Source organism: Spea bombifrons, chromosome 7 (assembly GCF_027358695.1).
Source record: "Spea bombifrons isolate aSpeBom1 chromosome 7, aSpeBom1.2.pri, whole genome shotgun sequence".
NCBI lineage: Eukaryota > Metazoa > Chordata > Amphibia > Anura > Pelobatidae > Spea > Spea bombifrons.
Window position 1 is genome coordinate 15,025,456 of NC_071093.1, and position 19,197 is coordinate 15,044,652.

The window sequence follows — 19,197 nt, forward strand, 5'->3', positions numbered from 1 at the left end:
TGCTTCTAACGCCTCAGACATTTCCAACGTTTTAAATGGCCAAATAGCCCTTAAGGCTGTAGAACACTTTCATAAACATTCTGAGCTCATAGGAAAAGGACATGTTAGAAGATGAGATCAATTATTCCATTTATTATGTGATTAAGAACTATTTAACATGTGCAATCAGAAATGCCAATTGTCTGGTTGTGTCTTAAGACTGCGTCTTTAGATTTTTAACCGTAGACCGAAGAAGGCACAGTAAACAACCATTAAGTGGACCTCACAATGTGATGAGATGGGGCCAATACAGGCACCAATGATGTAATAAACGCAGCTGCATCCTTACATTTTGAACAATTTTGTACAAAAAAAGTACAACAATGGCAACTGTGAATCAGTACTGATCTACTGTATCTAGATTTAGACTGGTTTATCAAACGTCCTCAGTGATACTGATGTTATTAAACAAATGATTGTGGTTTTCGCCAACATGATCTCTCCTCCAGATAAAATACATTTTGTTTTTACGAGTCACGCACAGCTTGCTCCAGATCATTGGATAATCCATCCTCGCTGATACTTTCAACTGAAAGCAGTAAACGTTTAACTGGAACCAGTAAATTGATTACTTATCCAGATCTCTTATGGTACTTCATGGTTCTCAAATTGGCATATACAGCAAAGGAAAAGTTGGCTTCATAAATTCAAGCTAAATCCAGGGAGTGCATAAGTTGATTAAGCAGCGTGTTGCAAGATGCTATCTCTTTTTTTTTATGGGAAGCAGAATTTATTTTTCATGGTAGTGATAACCAAGTTTAGCTAGGTCCTTATCTGCTGTCAAGTTCTGCATCTTTAAAAGATAACGGTTGTCACTACTTGTTACATAAACACACGATCGACAGATTCTTGTTCAAAAACACAGCAAAGACGCAATTTGAACTTGAATTTCTTCAGGAAATAAGTCAAGGCTGGGTTTCCGGGTTAGCTTATGGGAGCTTAATTATTAATTAATTATTAGATTGCTGAAATATGGACTTTTTTGTCTTAAAGTGTGGGAGTGCATGTCCGGAATGTGCCACTTCCTCAAAAACTGGCATAAACTGGGGGTTTTAGTTTAGCTGAATCATATATTAATTTAGTTCAATACAAGAACTTAGCAGAACAACAGGATATTCCATTATAGAATGCTTCCTTTCAGTTACACTTCCTAACTTGGTATTGCCTCCCACATCAAAATTTACTTTAACAATTAATTGGCATTTAGTTTTTAGGATTCTTCTGATCTTAACCCCTTTGCCATAAAAGATTCATATTATGCTGGGCCAACTATTTATGCAGGAGACTTTGCAGGAGATTTACTAGGATTGATCATCCATGTTTAACTCATAATTGATGTGCTAAATATGTATTCACATGCCAACACAACTGGCAAAAAGTGAGTTAAAAAAGTTTTTTTTAGCAGTTGCCAAACAAACTAGGGAGGGTATAAAGAGAGAGTCCAAAACTGGTCTCTGAAACAGAGAGGAGTATGAAAAAAAGGAGTAACAGACGTTCTGTGACATCTGGTAAAGTTCCTATGGGAAGTCCCACGGGGTCTGCCAAACATTAACAAACCCACCTCCTCCCTGTACAAAATATCTTTACTGTGCAATAACACACGTAGACACCCCGCCTGCTTGTGAGTGTTAAAAGCGCATATCACCTGCTGCTGTACACACATCCGTTCTCTTGTTATATAGCACATCACATATAAACAGACAGAATTACACATCTCCCTTCTTGAGCCCCCTAATAACCTGCATTCCCCAAGCGGTGTCCTTATTGCGCAATATAAATAGAATATCATCTTTCAATAAGATTTTTGAGAACATTGCAAATCCATGTTCGATAGAAAACATGTCAAGGACTCTGTAAGGTCTTTCTTCGGGGTTGTTTGCCAAGTCAGCCAATTCTGATAAGCATTATCATGATCTGTGGCCTCCATCATCACTGTCCCGTTACTCAGATGAATGTGTTATTGTTGTCTAAGATGTGTACAGTACGTTGTTTTGGTTGTTTTTTTTTACAAGACCCTGGCAATGAGCTGGACAACTCTGTCTGATGTTTTGCACATGACAAAGCAGCTGCTATTCATTATCCTAAAATATTTAACTATTCCATCACAGAAGAAGGCAGCCCAGGACAAAAACCTCTGAAAAACACCCTTAGTTCTCAGTTTCATATGGAAACGTTTATCTCCTCTTCCGACTGCCAATGGAATCCAGCATCATCATCTATAGGTGACTGGCCACAATCTCCACTTCAGCTCATGCAGACTACCTACATTCTCGGAATGATCAGGCAACCACTTAGCAGGCACCATCTAGGGGTTTGGAAACCACATAAATTAATTTTTATTTGAGGTGGGACGTGAAGATTGCCTACCCCTTTGTATAGACATCCACTCAACTGGTTTTCTATCCCATGTCAGCAGCTACAGAGCAAGAAGTTGCCTCTTGGTTCGGGTGGAGTTCCTTCCATGGTCCTACTCACCACACAGAAATACTAAACATTTTGCAATGATTGCAAAAATGTATATCTTCATTTTCTTACTGTGTGAACATTTCTGTTCATTGTTCATATAAACATCTAAGTAAACAAGGTATGGCCTATACAGTGACTCTAACTCTTTTTTTATACACAGAAGCTGTTTCAAAGCGCTATGATTTTGTTCTCACGGTTCCTTACAGCAGAAACTGAAGCTTACTGGAATTTCCAAACAAATGTTTACATTGTACAACTCTTAATGAATCTGGCATTTTTAGTTTCAGTAAGGGAAGTGATCTGCATCAGATGTTACTTAGTTTGGGTCAGAGACTTATTTAATATGTCTTGTAGCACATTGTGTAACTTTGGAATGATCTGTTACTAAAGCGTTTTTGAAAAGGCATTGTTAGTGTTCACACGAAACAATTTAAAAGGCGACTTCATTAATGACAACAGAGTTTTCTTTTAAGTAATGGTGAGCCCCTCTAGAATAGATCAATGAAAACCATTTGGTAGTTATACTAGGGGTATGGGAGTTTGCAGAAGTCCTGCCAACTCAGGATGCTCACTTTTTTACTCATTTGTCCTGAGATTATCCCACACGTGGGCAGATTGGTAGATTTGTTATTAAGTGAGAATGAAAAACAATCTTGAATAATCCAATAATCAATAACAGACTACAGCACAAGTGTAGATACTCTAGAACTGAAGTCAGGGTTCTACTGAGGGCCACAGCCTACACCAGCCAACACCGTGTATTAAATATATAGATGCCAATGTGTGGGCCCTGGCATCCTCTCATTTTATGGTACAAACCACTCTTAAATACCCAATCTTTACTACGCTGGAAATACAATTAAACCTCAGTTCTCCTTCTGTTGATACGCCAAGTTGGAGCCCAAATTCAAAGTTCACCTACATAACAAAGGCAATATTATATTCAAATGCAAGATTGGAATTTCAGAGGTAAAGGAAAGTTTTAATCCATGTCACATATCTACATTTTCACATTCGCAGTTTGTGGAAATTTTTAGCAAAACAATGTATGTTGCTAATAGGTTACAGTTTGGAAAGAATTTTCTCTGTGAAAAGATGTCATCTTCCCTTAAGCCACCTTGTTCTGCCTCCATTGTTTCGTATCTAATTGCATGTCATAGTAACTGGATAATTGGATCACAAAGATAATTACACTTGATGCACTTTTAATTCATTGCAGCTTTCTTCCTCGGCGGCTTGTGCGCGACGCACTTCTGAGCAGCGAAATGTATGAAGATGACAACGGACAGGCTATAAAAGGCATTAATTTGGTGACAGGATAATTCTATTCTCTCCATGCCCCCTCCTGCCCATTTTTCCATGTTAAGGACAGCGGCTAATGCCTCAGCACTTTATTCAAGTGATATTACAGATCGAAAAATGATATAACGTTATTCAAAAGTTACAAAACAGCAAACGCTAAGGGCCGTAACTCCTACAAATACACATATGGAGCTTCTCAGACATAGACCTTCCTGCTGATTTGCGATGGTTATGGAAAATGCAAAGCACAGGGTTATATCAATACAGCTCTTGGGGACTTGACTTGGGGAGCGCCTTGGCACAAAATGCCCAGCAAATAATTTGAAACCATTTTCACTAGACCATGGAGAACTGGGAAATTAAATTATAATACCCAAGCACAATGGTGAAGATCGTTAATTAGGCAGCACATAGGAACATGTGACCTTTCAGCTTCCTCTATGAATACGGCCAAACATATTATTACACATATATTACGCCACCTCTCCAGATATATAAACAGGTTAGTAATTCTGTCTGATCTGTCTATAGGCTTTTGTGATGCAACCTAAACTTGATTTTTATTGACATTTCAAGATATCATCCAAGACACCTCCGTTGGATCGTCTGTAGCTGAAAAAGAAAGTGTGCCATTTTCAAGCAGAAAAGGTTAAAAGAAGGAAAGTGGTGATCAGATTCTCAGAAGACTTTTATGTGCCATCAATTTATATGTTTATGTACATGATAGAATTGTAAAGGGAATGGAAGCAATTGTAACAAGCCTATTGATCCTCTGTGTGTGGGAGCCTAAACAAATTTCATAAAAATGTTCACTTAATATTTTTCAAAGCTAAAGCTTTGATGAAATTACACATTTTGCTTTGAGTAATTTCATCTGCTGCAAATCAGAGTTTTTGGTAATTTCATAACACAAACAAATGTAATTTTGATGGGGCAAAGAAGATGATCTAATGGCGTTAGGGAATATTTATATCCTGTTTTCTCCGGACATAACAGCTAATATAATTCCAATCGCTCTAACGATAGGTCTGGCGTTTAACATCATAGACATCTGTTCAGTCGTGAATCCACCACATTGTGTCACATCAATTGGACAAGGGTACGTGAACACATGCAGAGTTTGCAACGTACGTCCCTTACCATCATGGTACACAATGAACATAGGAATGCTGTGACGCTGCTGCGTGTGATGGAGATCCGTCAAGACCTTACTAAATGGACAGCGTCGGCGTAATTAAAGGAACATTAAAGCCACATGATAAATAAACCATATGTTGCAAGCACTTTTAATATGTCCTGATTCGGAGAAGAATTCAAAGGACGCTTTGATGTTTATGCATAAAGAGTAATTCTGATACGAAATAGAAAAGTATTCCAATTAAAAGGCATTAGTTACTATGGTAATTGCTCTAATTTTCCAATTTGTACTACATAACGTTTGCTGTGTATGTGGAATGGGTGAATGTTCAACAATATATACTGTAGGACAACCCAGGCTTTAGGCCTAAGTATTTGCAAATAACAAGCATTGTATTTTAGAATTTGTGGGCAACCAGGTTCCAAAATAGCTTATTTGGTATATTTATTGGTCGATAATGCAAAATGTCTATAAATTTAAATTGCTTGCTGTATACATATGTTGAATAATAAAAGACATGCTATGAATTTTAGAGGAGGTGTGAAGTGGGTGATGGTGTTTCTCCCAGCCTAAGTGGAACAACACATTAATGATGAATCTACTAATGGCTTAGCGCTAAAGGGAATGGTTTTGCAAATGAAATAAGTTGGGTCAAATTCCCACAAGAGGGGAAAAAAATCTTTCACACTTTTCATCTACTAATTGAGAATCATGTACAGCATTTCTAGCAGTGTTCTATTTTTGATGGATATTGTCGGAAATAATTGACTTTTTTTAACAAATGTTTTGCAAAAAAAAAACATTATGGAATAATTTCTCCTTCACTTTTTTTTTTTAAATTGTCGGCCTGCTCTATCAGACACAGCAACTCAGACCACAGTAATCCCAGTGTCTGTTGCTTCATGTTATGAATGTTTCATTCCCCCTGAGAGTCTCGGAGAAGAAAATGCAGGAATAGATTTCTTGAAGTCATTGTTGAAGATTGCGACGACCCCCCCTTGGGTGATGGCTTATTACTCTAAAAAGCATTCTGTGACATCATGTTCTACTGCCATAACCCCCACTGACAGGGTAACCGACGTTAAATAATGAATTAAAACTTTTTCGGGTTCAATTAACACATAATCATCTCTGCGTAGGTCAAGATTCTTTGACGGTTTCTCGAGGATACCATCATGTTTTTTGCTTTGTAATAACATACCAGTAGTGCAAGTTTGTTCTTTTCATTTTTTTCTTAATGTAGGCTGTAAAATGGTGGCCCAAGGCAAACGTGCCGAAGCATTATTTAACAGAACAGGGTTGTATTAATGGTGGAGCTGTTTAGCAGCAGTAATAGAAGAAAAATCCTTATGTAATCATTGTGAAATGAGATAAAACACTTGTGTCTAAAAAAATATTGCTAAGAATTTACTTGAAGGAAGACGTGCGATTGATGCGAACCACACGTGTGGATTATGCATGTGCTGTGCCGGCTGGGAGTTGTCCATTGCAAGGCATTTCTTTTTTATGGATTTCAGAAAGAAAAATACAATATTGAAGCCTGAGGTTCTACTTAGTGTGGTACCAAACAGTTCTACTGTTTGGAATGAAACGTACAACTGATGGAACCCTCCATTTCCAATTTGAAGAATACAATGTCAAACACATAACACCATAACTATTCCAACCACTGAAAAATTGTATGAGCCCCCCCTTCCCTGCAGCTGGGGTGAGACTTGCATTAATAATGATTCATGATTGACATTGATCTCTCACACGTCTATTTTCTTTGTAAATGATTCATAAACATCTATTATAGAACTGAAATAATCTCCTAATTCCACCAGTCTATACCTAGAAGGACATATTAACCAGCATGTGCAGTCCACTATGGGCTGTAGTTCATTAAAATGTATACGGTGGTCAGGCTGAGCTCTGTAGTAGGCTTGTAAGTATACAAAATCCCTAACGAGACATATGGTGGACACACTACGGAGAGACCGCCCCACAATGTGCGATCCCTCATGCAAGATTTGGTTACACTCATAACAAATGTTTTGTAGATACAGCAATTCCTAGACATGACATCACATTTTCCCCATAACATTCTTCTTCCCTTAATTCTATCACATATCATCAGAAACTTTTATAGGGAGAAGGAGATCTCAGGAGAGACACTTAATGCAGTTATGTCTCCATTCTCTATATGCTTGCTGGACTGGCGCTCTCTTGTTCTAGTACCCTTGAGAGTATACTCCATAACAGCGTCGGTTTTGCTTCACCAGTACGATAGATAATATGTATTCTGGACAATACCTTACAGGAACATTTCTTGGAACAGAAAGCTCTAAATTATCATGTGTAGCCTGACTCACGGGAAAACCCCAGCTCTTTATTATTGAAAGGAAATTCCACGAGCCACCGGACTAGATCTGCATTAAAGTCAAAGCACATTATAGGAATTAGGTTGTCCATAGGATCTGACATTCCCTTATGTCATATTTAACATTAGCACCTATATAAATTGCAGGGCTTTATTTCCAGATATTCAGCATCTATAGTTTTCTCCATTTTGGTACTAAAGAAAATCCATGATTTATGCTGCCCTTCAAACAGACATTCTATCAGGTACAGCTACGTATAATATTTCAGCCAAGGCGGGGTGGGCAACTGGGGCAAATAAGCAAGTCTGGTCCTTTTTGTGCTACTTTTATGGCCGTATATTTGTAATGCCTGTTGTACGGGGCGGGATAATGTCAGTGGCCATACCATTATTGGTCCTACAGATGCCATATGACTTCCCAGAAAGCAGATTAGCCATTAGCCTCCATGGGGGGGGGAAGCTAAATAAAATCCCAGTCCACTCACACAGATGTTCTTCTCACTTTTTAAAGACCAACACACTTTCTATCATTTATTGTGCCAGTACAGTCTTTTAGAGGAGTTCTTGATTTATTTATTTCCATCCCTTTGTGAGAAACATATTGTATGTCTGCAGAGGAAGGATATTCACATTAGAATTGCAAACTCAGCTACCTACGAAACTCGATTGTAAGAATATTGTTTTCTGAGCACATCGTCTGCTATGGAACAGAATACATAAATGCAAATATGGCGTCTGTATAAAATATTTGATAGTCAATTTGAATTTCATTACTTCACATTGCACTACCTAAAAAATTGTTAATGATTTTAAAAACTGCCAAATTACTTAAATAATTCCCTGCAAAGACCTAAAAGGTTCACTCCCAATATCTACCCCGATATATACTAGACAGATATGTGTATTTTGGTGTTATTGCGTATTTCTTTGACAAAATCCAATTGTATTTATTGGCCTAAAGTAATTGCAGTGACTCTCTAGCCACATGTTACAACGTATTCTGGAATCTGAATAAATACAAATAAAAGTATATTTTTTGAAAGAAAAATGTTTTTGTGCTACTGATTTTTAAAAAGGGGAAGCTACTTCTGAATTTCACAACCTATTCAAAAAAAAAGTCATTAAACCACTTCCTCACAAAAAAAGATGCATTAATGTCATATTTTTGGTATTGTAAACAGGACGTTTGATTTAGTCAATATAGTAACTGGTAAACCATGATGGACAGCCAAATTGAGGTGACCTCATCCTTGATCTCAATCAATACAAACAATACACTGAACGATTGGACCTTATTGGCTTTTGTCCTCTTTGAAACAATGTATGTAACTACATGTGCCGCTGAGGCGAAGCAAGATTTCCCATTTTTGGGGTGGGCAAGCAACCAGGACTATGATGAAGTTATTCTTGGTGGCGCCTACTTGAACTTCCCACTTGTCCAATTAACTGGTTGAGTATGAGCGCACCATGTCAGACTCAGGCTTTAGACATCATGTCACGGGTCCTTTCAGTTCATCTATATAATGTAAGGGTTGTCAAACCAGCCAACCCTAGTGTTTCTACCTTCCAAATCAAACCTCACATGGCAAGCACCTTCTGGCAAGGAGAGGAAAGAACCTAATGCTGGTGCCACTAGCGAGCTCAACGCCACCGGCAGACACCAAGGTCGCCTATATGTTTCTATAATGCGGCTGGCTCTATATATGGGAAATGCATCAGTTGACCTTTGCTTCAGCAGTAAATTTAAACCTGCTGTGTCATTTCTACAGAATATCTCTGTCTGTTTAACCAATTTTTTTTTACAGATTTAGAAATGTGTAATTATATATCCAATATTACAAAACACCATTGTGAGAACACAGGTTTGAAAGATATTCTATAGCACTGCAAAGCCTATCCTTTCCCAGAGGAGCAGAAGAATTAAAAACGCTCTGTTCTTACTATCGACTCTGGTGGGATTCACAGATTTCACTTATCAGAAGTTTATTTTTACGCTGCAGCTGCACCGTCTAAGGTCACATAATTTGGCTGCCATCCCAGTAGTTAGAAATTAATTTTTTCCTTTTTAATACGAACTGGTGTCCCCAAGGGATTAGATCAAGAGCCTTATCTGTATTTGACAGCTTCCTAAACCTCCAGAAAAATATGCTTTCTTCTGTGAGGGTCTCCTTGGTGCAAGACCACAATGCTTTGCAACATTTTGCTGAAAAGCGCTCCGAATTCCAAAGGTCACACCATGGGCTTCAATTGACACATTGTAATCAAGTGTTCAGTTCTGTAATAATTTGTAACTAGATATTCATATCCAACGCTTACCATAACCTCACAAAATTAAATTCACTTTTCTAATCTGTCAAATCTAGTGCTGTTCGCTTACTAATTTCCAGCTGCTGTTAGTCGTTCGATTTAGCACTTGAATTGCTTTAAACAGTGGCTTTCAGACATATTTTATTGAGTGTTTACGTTTAATAAACATTTAAATAGGCCTTGAAAAAATATTTTGCCTGTTACGATAAAAATGTACACAACTCATCAATAACAGTTTTTTTTCCCCCTTGGAAATTTCCTTGTTTTCTATTTAAACATCACTTATGCGTTAAAGACGTTTAACGTGTAAATAAAATGTTGTTAAGGGAAATAACTGCTAATTAAGTGAAGTCCAAAAAGTAATCGCAACTTCTAAGGTATCCTGAGTTCCCATTAAGTGTGGATCTTCGGTGTTTGAGCTATACTGTCGGATTAACAAATTTAATCCAAACCGGTTTATACGTTACACACCCCTAAATCACTTAATTGTCTCTTAGTCGATAACTTTAGGGCAAGTCTTGGATTAATCTGATGCAGTCTCCTTCTATACGCATGGTACATGGAAGGAAGGACTTTGCATAGATTTGGGGCATTCTTAATGGAGAAGATATCGATTTAACTATTTTTTGCTACTGTGGGTCTCGTGTCTAATAAGTAAAGCCTGTAAGCCTGATCTAGATAAAGAAAGGGCCATCATGAGTTTGGGATAAGTGACATACATGAAGGGGAGATCGGTATCTGTCCTAATGGGCATGGGAGAACACGATTTGGATGGTCGGCAGCAGACTCAGGTTGTAGATGGCACATCAGACATCCAGACCACTATTCGCTAACACGATTTGTGCAAACATTCTTTCCAATGTGACTCGGGAGATAAGGCATTTAAAGTAATCAGATGCCGACACTTCTTCACATTTTAACATATTCATTGCCAGACATCCTGCAATGTGATTTCATCATTTCGATTTAGATCATGCTTTATTTACATTGCCTAATTTTATTTAGGAAAACATTTTTTGAAAAGCCAGGGAAATTTACTGCCACCAATTGTGAACTACCTACACATCTAAGAAATGTATATATACAAATATATATATATATATATATATACATACATACTTACGTATGTATATATTCATTTATAAAGATAAAAATAAACCTCTTTTATTTTCAAACCTCAATTGTAGTTGTTTCAGTGTGATGTCTCCTGAGAAAGTCAAAGCAATAACAGCTAGCCCAAATCCTTACGTTAAAACCATTTCCAAAATATAAACAACATATGTGTGCTATTTTAGAGACATGAATCACCTTATCGAGCATACGGCTTCAATTTAGAGACTGCATCTCTGCCATTATAATTCAGTTTCCTTATGGGGTTGCACACAGTGATTGATAGAATATGACGGGTGCATATATAGAACAGCAAGATGTGTCTCTGATAATTTGAGGCCAGGTGGGAAGCTGTTTGTCATGGTTCTGGTGGCCACCTGCTGCATAGCATCATGAGCCGGGCCAAGAAAGAGACACAGATTTTCCATGTGGAGACAGCACTTTGCTGCATAGAGTGCAGAAATCTGGAAAATGGAAACAATTTCTGTAGTCCTAAAAAAAAACAGGTCCGAATGACCTTTAATGTCTTTGTGTGGCACCCTGAGGACAACTAATAAGCTAATATATATATATATATATATATATATATATATATATATATCTATATATACACACCGGTGTATGTATATATATATATATATAGTCAAGAAATGTAAATAATCCTTTATTTAACAAAACAGGCAGCATGATTATATAAATAATTTATTATTATTTGTTGTTTTTGAGTTTTATTGTTTTTAATGAAATGTTACTGAAGTGTTACTGATCATTTAAATATTCTGTGCTACACTCCCAAGCAAATAGCCACTTGCCAGGGCATTTAAGCTTCTTACCAATTAGCATTATGTATACATGTTAAGGCAGTAATTTAATAAGTGAGCACACATTTTAAATAATGGGTCAGAAAATGTCACAATCTGAATGTAACTACCTAGTATTAATCCTCCCCCCCAAGGATGTATCCATATGGTGTAAGTATATGTTCTGTGTTTACTTAGGACATGTCCAACCCATTAGTAGCATCAGTTAAGACTAATTTGCACATCAATGCTTATCCCAGGACTCCCAAAAAGATCTTAATCCCCCCTGTTGGTTTTATAAATTTATTCAAATTAGGGAATAATGTTTTATTGAATTAAATCCATAATTTACTTAATAATCTTTTGAAAAATGCCACTGACTCCAAAGAGGTTATTTGTCTATACTACCATTGTTTTGGGATAAGCCCTAAAACGAGAAGATTGGCTCACCCAGATTGTAGACTGGTTAGCCAATCCTTGCCTGATTAAAAATAATGGGAATTGTAGTTTCTTGAAGAGCCAGAGATTTCCTTCCCTTTCCTGTATCTTCAGTAACTACACCATAGGTGGCGCTATAACTTTAACAATATCCTATGCTAAATGATGTTAGGCAAGCCTTCATTGGCTAACTGAATTGCTTTAAAACTACATAAGCACTTTCTTCAGATTTCAAGGTATATAAAATATTTTAAAACGAGTAAGATTAATATCATTATTATTGTTTTTAATTTATACATCAACACATAAGATACATTTATATTGTTTACAGTTCTGTTATAATGTCTGGAATATCTCTAAACACTAACATGCTATATTTATTACGAGGCCAGCTGTAAAGGGCTGAGTACACCTGTTGCCAAGAACAAGTGTACTCAATAAAAATAAAAAAACTTCTTTACAGTGCTGCTCAGCTGCATTAAAAAAAAAACAAAAAAAAAATCCATCCGCAAGGAGCAAAACAAGGCCATATGCATGTGAGCTAATGATTGTTTGATAAAACGGCTATTAGCATAAGTGGTCTTTGTAACTTGCATATGAACAATAATGAAAAATACATTTAAATAAGCTTTTGCTTTTATCCCACTGACTAGTCATAGGAAATTTATCACCGCTGTGCATGTAATTAACATAACTCGGAATAAATTTGCACATTATATTATTATTTGTTTTATATAGCGCCATCAAATTCCGTAGCCCTGTACAATGGGTATATGGTTGCTTCTATAGATATGTTGTTTTGTAGGTTGTTTTATACATATACTAATGGTAAAGATTGCCTTTAACTAGGCCTCAAGACACACTGGGACAGAGGCAAGGCTGCTTCTAGATTCCAGCTCTCCTCCTGCCTGGACTGGCTTACGAACACTAGAGAGAACCTCATGGTGGTGCCCACTACCAAGTGTCATAGGTGGCCACCTGTATGGTAGAACTGGCCTTGGAAATAGTATCTTTGGTAAAGGAGACTGCCATAACTGTGTGCAGAAAATGTATTCTAGTCTCAGCTCTGTCGCTCTCCTGTTGGCTGCGTAGAATTCATATTTAGAACACTGACATTCATTTATATATACGGTGCCAGTAGATTCTGTAGCACTATTACAATGGAGAGGGGGTATGAAAGTAACACAATATACATATTGACGATAACATTAAGACATACTAGTACATAAGGAGAGGAGGGCCCTTGGAGCTTACAGTCGCATCAGATCACAGCCAACAACAGCAAACAGCACCCCCAAAGAGCGGAAAGGCTGTAGCGTGTACTGCGGCAGAAACTAATGTAATACCAACAAAGGAGTAACATTTTTAATATCTCCTCTTAAAATAAAAATGTCAGAAATTTAGGGAGGGAGAAAGCTTTCTGGGAGTTTTCAAGAAATACGGTAATAAAAACCTGAATTTGATTACAAAATAATTGCTGTGAGTGTTGCAATTCTGCACAGGATGGGAATCTGTAGAGATGATGGAACATTTAAACAGCTGAGAATTAATAATTTCTGCACTGGGTCAACCATTTGTATTTCGCACAAACCATATTAATGCTTAAAGGTGAACAGAGTCGGGTTTCAGGAACAGAGCTCTTGCAGGAAAGAATTAAGTATTCCCTTCTGATACACTAAAAACACATAAAATGATCCTTGCTCATTGGCAGAAGACACGTCTGGGTAAAAAAATCTGGGATAGACTCATTCATTTACTGCACAGGCAGCCTGATCATCCTATCTGTGTAACAGAGGAAGAACAGCCCTTCTCTTTATTATGGATGAGGACCTCACATGAATCCCCCAAAGGGACTGGAATGGTTTTATCCAGATGTCGCCTAGCTTCTATCTCTCTAGCACTGAATGGGTTAAGAGTGACACAGCTGCTGGACTTAATGAGTGGAGAGAAGTGTAAAAAAACTATTCAGAGTGACATATTTAGGGGGGTCAGCACATGGTTGTTATAGAACAGTTAAATTCAGATGGGTCAATGGTAGGAATTGTGTGTACATGCCATAAGGGATATTCCCTATTCCCCGCGGGGAGTCAAAGCATGTAAATGTAGATATTAGAAGGGTTCTCGAACTAAATTGAAATTTGAAATGCAATAGGAAAGGGTTAAACAGCTGCTTTAATGTGCATTAAGATCCACAATAGATAGGCACAGTTGTTAGAATGCGTTGAGTTGTAGGTGAGAGCACTTAAGGGGCTACGCGCACGCACATTTCTTTCACAATACATACAGCAAGCACATTTATATTATTAATGTACTTATTTCTATAGGTGTTTCAGTTATGGGTATTGGATCATATCTGAGCTATGACGTCTTTGTATCTGTGCACTGATTGTAAGCCGTGCAGGCGAGAGACCACTTACCTCTACAAACTAGAGGTTTCCCATGCAAAATGGCAAGCTGATCAGTCATGGTGGAGCCCCTTGCAGTGTGAAATTATCAAAATCACAGCAGACACTACCCAAGTACATGGCCCAAAATGACATCTTCTACACTGGCGAACCATCTTACTTAACCCATGAAAAGCAAGAGAAATTATAAAAGTGATTCTGTATGGATTTAACCCTTTCACTGATGCACCCTGTTCACATCATCCCAAGCAGCCTAACGAAACTGATGCCAGTATGGCGCAAACAATGCTGCCTGCAATAAAAAGGTTATTGTAGGAGAAAAGCACTTGGGGTGGCATTTGGTAAAACAGGGACAGTGTGAGCCAGAACCATCATAATAGAAAGCCAGGTGGCCAGCCTTTGATCAAATAAGGGTCTTACAAGCCTCTATGATCCAATTATTCCACAACATAATTCACCAGGCCAAAGGAGAACATAGGTTGCTTGTCCCAAGGAAGAGATGAGGAGAGACCAGACAAGATGAGCATTTGTAGATCAAACTCTCTACCCCCCACCCCACCCCAGGCATGTTTTCCACCCTTTAAAGTTTTAATCACATGAGGGATGATTGCCAAAGCCACTTAGCCAGCCAAGGATCATGAGATGCCACTGCCTTCTACAATCCCTTCCAACACTGAGATGGATAATCCTCTTTCTGGAATCGCACGGCTCGGTTTGCTGTTTCATGTCATTGCTGAGCCTCGAGTGTGTTTTGCATTTAAATAATTAAGTTACTACGGATCCCTTAAACCGGGAAATACCGCATTATCTGTGCTGCCCCGGTGATGCGGTCTGTAGGGAGACTCACGGCTAGGAAGTGGCTACAGCCTTACAGCGCGTCTGGCTCAGAATGATGGGAGTAAAGCCCAGAAGAGCATCAAATATGCCAGATTTATGACTTGTCTGGCTATCCATAAACTCAGTCGGTAGAGCTCATTCCGGTCTTTACCGTACAGCTCCTACACTCCAAACCCACACCGACGCCTGTTATTCATTCAACCGGTGCGATCGGCTCCTGCAGCGATCCCAGAAGCCAAGCAGCTTCTCCACTGTAACGCTTTACTGCCTACAATTCGGATTAACACCCAACTCTGTATCGCAGGGACCGGCTCCAAAATCTGCACCATGAGCGATCAACCACAAACCCTTTCTTAACTTTAAAACCAGGTCTAATCAAGTACTGATCTACGTGTACATCTAATATATATATATATATATATATATATATATATATATATAAATATATAATTTTATAAGAAAAAGAGGCTTAATCTGATCCATGTGTACATAAGGATGTGTTAGCTCTCTCATATATATATATGACATTATAGAGAAGATACTATAACTGTAAAAGCCTAAATCGCCCTTGTTCACTTTTCTTCAGCAATTACCCTTATTTCATGTTATCACACCAGTCAGTGCCAATTAAGATTATGGCCCCCAACAATGACCTCTCGGATTGTAGGTCTCCATTGTTACATTGTAGATACTCAATGAAGATTATGGTATAGTGACAATTGGGGCAAGACACATACAATAGCAGCTAATCTGATTTACAAGTCAGTGCGACTTTCTTCAGAGAAATGTTTCAAAGTTGAGTGTATATTGAGTTAAACGCATTTACTGAAAAGGACTAATTATACACCAAAACAATCCTAACAATGTAACAATAAATAATCGCCTGTTCTATTTCCCAGGTCTGAGTTAAGTTAATTTAGCTCAAACTTCCTGAGCCAGACCAAGTTCCCACCATAGCACGTCTACAGACACCGGCCATATAGGCAAAAAACTACAAACCGGGGTTATACTACTTTTATCAAAATATCCCACCCGATTTCTCCAGCCTCCCCGGGTTTGGGAAATTTCCTGCGCCTTCTGGACTTTTTTTGTACCCCCAATACCTATTCATGCCTTAACACAAAGGGTTAAAGATCGCTGTTTGTCGCCGATAACTAAATAGCTGGGAGTAGTTTGTGGAGCTCCCCTTATCAATAGCCCCCTCTCTGCCCCTGTATCTATATCTCTGGCAAAGCAGCATACAGAAGAAAAGCCCATATGGAGTTCCAAACCACTTCACAGGAACTCTGGACCTCTGAGGTTTCCCTTGTTTGTTTAATCTTGTTTTTAATGTGTATTCCTTGCTTTGCTTTGTAAGGGAGATAGTGCACATGTTGAGATGGAGGGACAACCCCACCAAAAACAATCGAAACGTTCACTTGGAAGACATATCAATAAGAAGCATTTGGCTGATCATGCCCGCTTTTCCCTTCCTATGCTTCCCTGTGCATCTCATTTAATTGGAATTTAAATAAGGATCGTATTAAAGATTAATGCGCTTCTAGTGGGGCTGGAGGTAACTCGGGGGAGATAGGCTCGGCTTCAGAACATGAAGGCAGGGAAGAGTCTTGGAAAGGCTTTGTAGTATTTTTAAAGCTTTGATTTAATCCAGATGTGACAGGAATCAGCCGCAGCCACCCTCTGTCTCCGTTATGGGAGAGTGCAGTGTCTATAAGCCGCTTCCAGCACATCCATAAGTGACTATATATATATATACCGTATATATAGAGCCCATGTATACTGTCCCAACTTGTAAAGACTTACCCCCCTGCGCGGACACTCCGGATCCGGTAAAGCACAGAGCAATAACTCCAAAAACAACGATATCCATGTCCAGGGGGAACGCGAATCGGATCTGCTTCGAATTCCCGTGTTAACAAGTCATTTAGTCCGGTCGATCTCTCGTCTCTATCTTGGTTTATTCACCATGTGCAAAAAAATGCCTTTAAACTCCTTGTCCTGGACAGCAGAGCTGATGTCCTCCTGGATGAATAAATTGATCAGATTCCTTTAGAGTGTCGGGAGTTCTATGAGGGTCTCATCCACAATCAGGAAAAAATGTCAATCCCCCCAAAGAAAGATGTAGAGAAAGAGGGTCTGGATCGGCTCGGGAGAGATAACAAGTGGCTGATGCTCCTATAATAACACAAAGAATAAACGGTATTTCCAGTGGAGAGGAGCCGGGTCGGTGTGAGCAGGCAGAGGGGTTTATCCTTGTGGTTAGCCCGGCTTGTGTTTGGCTGCTGGTGTGTCAGAGGATGGTTAGCGTGTGTGTGCCGTGAGACTCCGTCCCCGTGTCTGCCTCCCTCCCCGACACTACGATCCCTTTTACAGAGAGCAGCATGTGGATGTCAGCACGGGAGAGGCAGCCGGGACACGCCCCCTCCGCGCTGTCACTCACTCAAGCCGAGGAGGGGGGGCTATATATCACGAACGGGGGGAGAGAAAGGGATCCGTCCAGCCTCAGATCTCACAGCGAGAGCGGGTTATTGTTACAGCGGATACGGCTCATCTCTGATCCCAGGTTACGGCGGCCGATGGATCAGCCAACAGGTTATCCATGTACAAGTATACACGGCACAGGGCTGCCACAGGGGCCCCGGAGTATGGATATTTCAACGCGCATGGTTCGGCAGTCTTTCCTTTGGGTTAGAATAAATCTGCCTAGATTACATGGGTGGGAGTGCATAGCGACTGCATGTATGATCACAATAGAGACATGGAGATTATGATTCGCACATCATATAGTTAACTTCAATCACATCTACCCCGGCTATTATCTTCAAATCTATCCCAGTATTATACCTCTGCACCCATCACAGCCCCTCTGGTATTAAACTGGTTAACCAGGCGTATAGATTATGCCAAATCCTGAAGTTTAAATACATGGTTCAATGTGTGATCTTGCAGCTTTATGCTATTATTATTATTATTATCATTAATATCATTATTATTATTCAGCCACAAAAAATTACTCAATTTTAATGGGGCCGTTAACACACATAACAAAAATACATTAATTCATACAGACATATCAGGAGATGAGAACTCTGCCCATGAGCTTGCAATCTAGCCTTATGGTACTTTTACACAAAGCTCCTGGCAGAAGTGGTGGGCTTTTGAGGGTCCGGCTCCAGATCTTACAATCTAAATGAATAGTAGGGGTAATTGAAACAGTCTGTGGTCAGAGAGTCTATACTACAGGTGGAATACACTGCAATGTGCCTTAACCTGCTACTGCTCGGCTGTGAATGTAATATAATTAAGTAGGACTGAGGGAATAAGGATCGCTATATAATGTCTGTTCGATATATTTAATTCATAGGACGGGTTAAGAAGCCTTTACTTGCTATAGGTACAGCCGAGGCTCCTGATATCCCCTCTGCAGGCTGTTATGTGCCGATAGAGAATTCAGAGCTCAGAGAGGATTTGTGTTATTGACACAGAGATTTGGAAATCCAGTACCCAATAAATAACCTGAAATTGGTCCCTTTTTACTGCTGCAAAGCATACTGACACAAAAATAGACGTGAACGCTTTGTGCGCACAATAGGCTTCCATTTGATGGCATTTCTATGAGTCAACTCAGAACCTTTTCATCAGTGAAAGCTGCCCAATCTCTGCGAGAATACAATATCTTCAGAGTTACAGCTCTGTCCGGTGTCTATCACACGAAAAACGCTTTTACGCTAACACCTCGGAAGAAATACTTCAATTCTATGCATGGGATTTGGCCCTGGAAGAAAAATCATTATTGATACCGCATCACAACAGGAGCTTCAGAGCTATAGGACTTATTTAACTTCACTACGGAATATGATGGCGCTATATATATATAAAACAATAAATAATAATTAAACTTTATTTCCAGCACATATCTTCAACCCATTCAATGCTAGAAAAAAAAAAACAGGTACCAAAATACCGATTTACCCTAAAACTTTTTTTTTTTTG

General features: G+C 38.9%; 1 protein-coding gene across 2 annotated transcripts in view; it reads right to left on the reverse strand.

Moving 5' to 3' along the window:
• NRP2 (neuropilin 2) overlaps window positions 1-17,551 on the reverse strand; it is a 71,466-nt gene extending 53,915 nt beyond the window's left edge. For both annotated transcript variants that reach the window (XM_053472189.1, XM_053472190.1), the window contains exon 1: window positions 17,008-17,551. In XM_053472189.1, the coding sequence (XP_053328164.1) occupies window positions 17,008-17,074 (67 nt within the window). In that variant the 5' untranslated portion in view covers window positions 17,075-17,551. The remainder of the gene's footprint in view (window positions 1-17,007) is intronic.
• Between the last annotated feature and the right edge of the window lie 1,646 nt (window positions 17,552-19,197).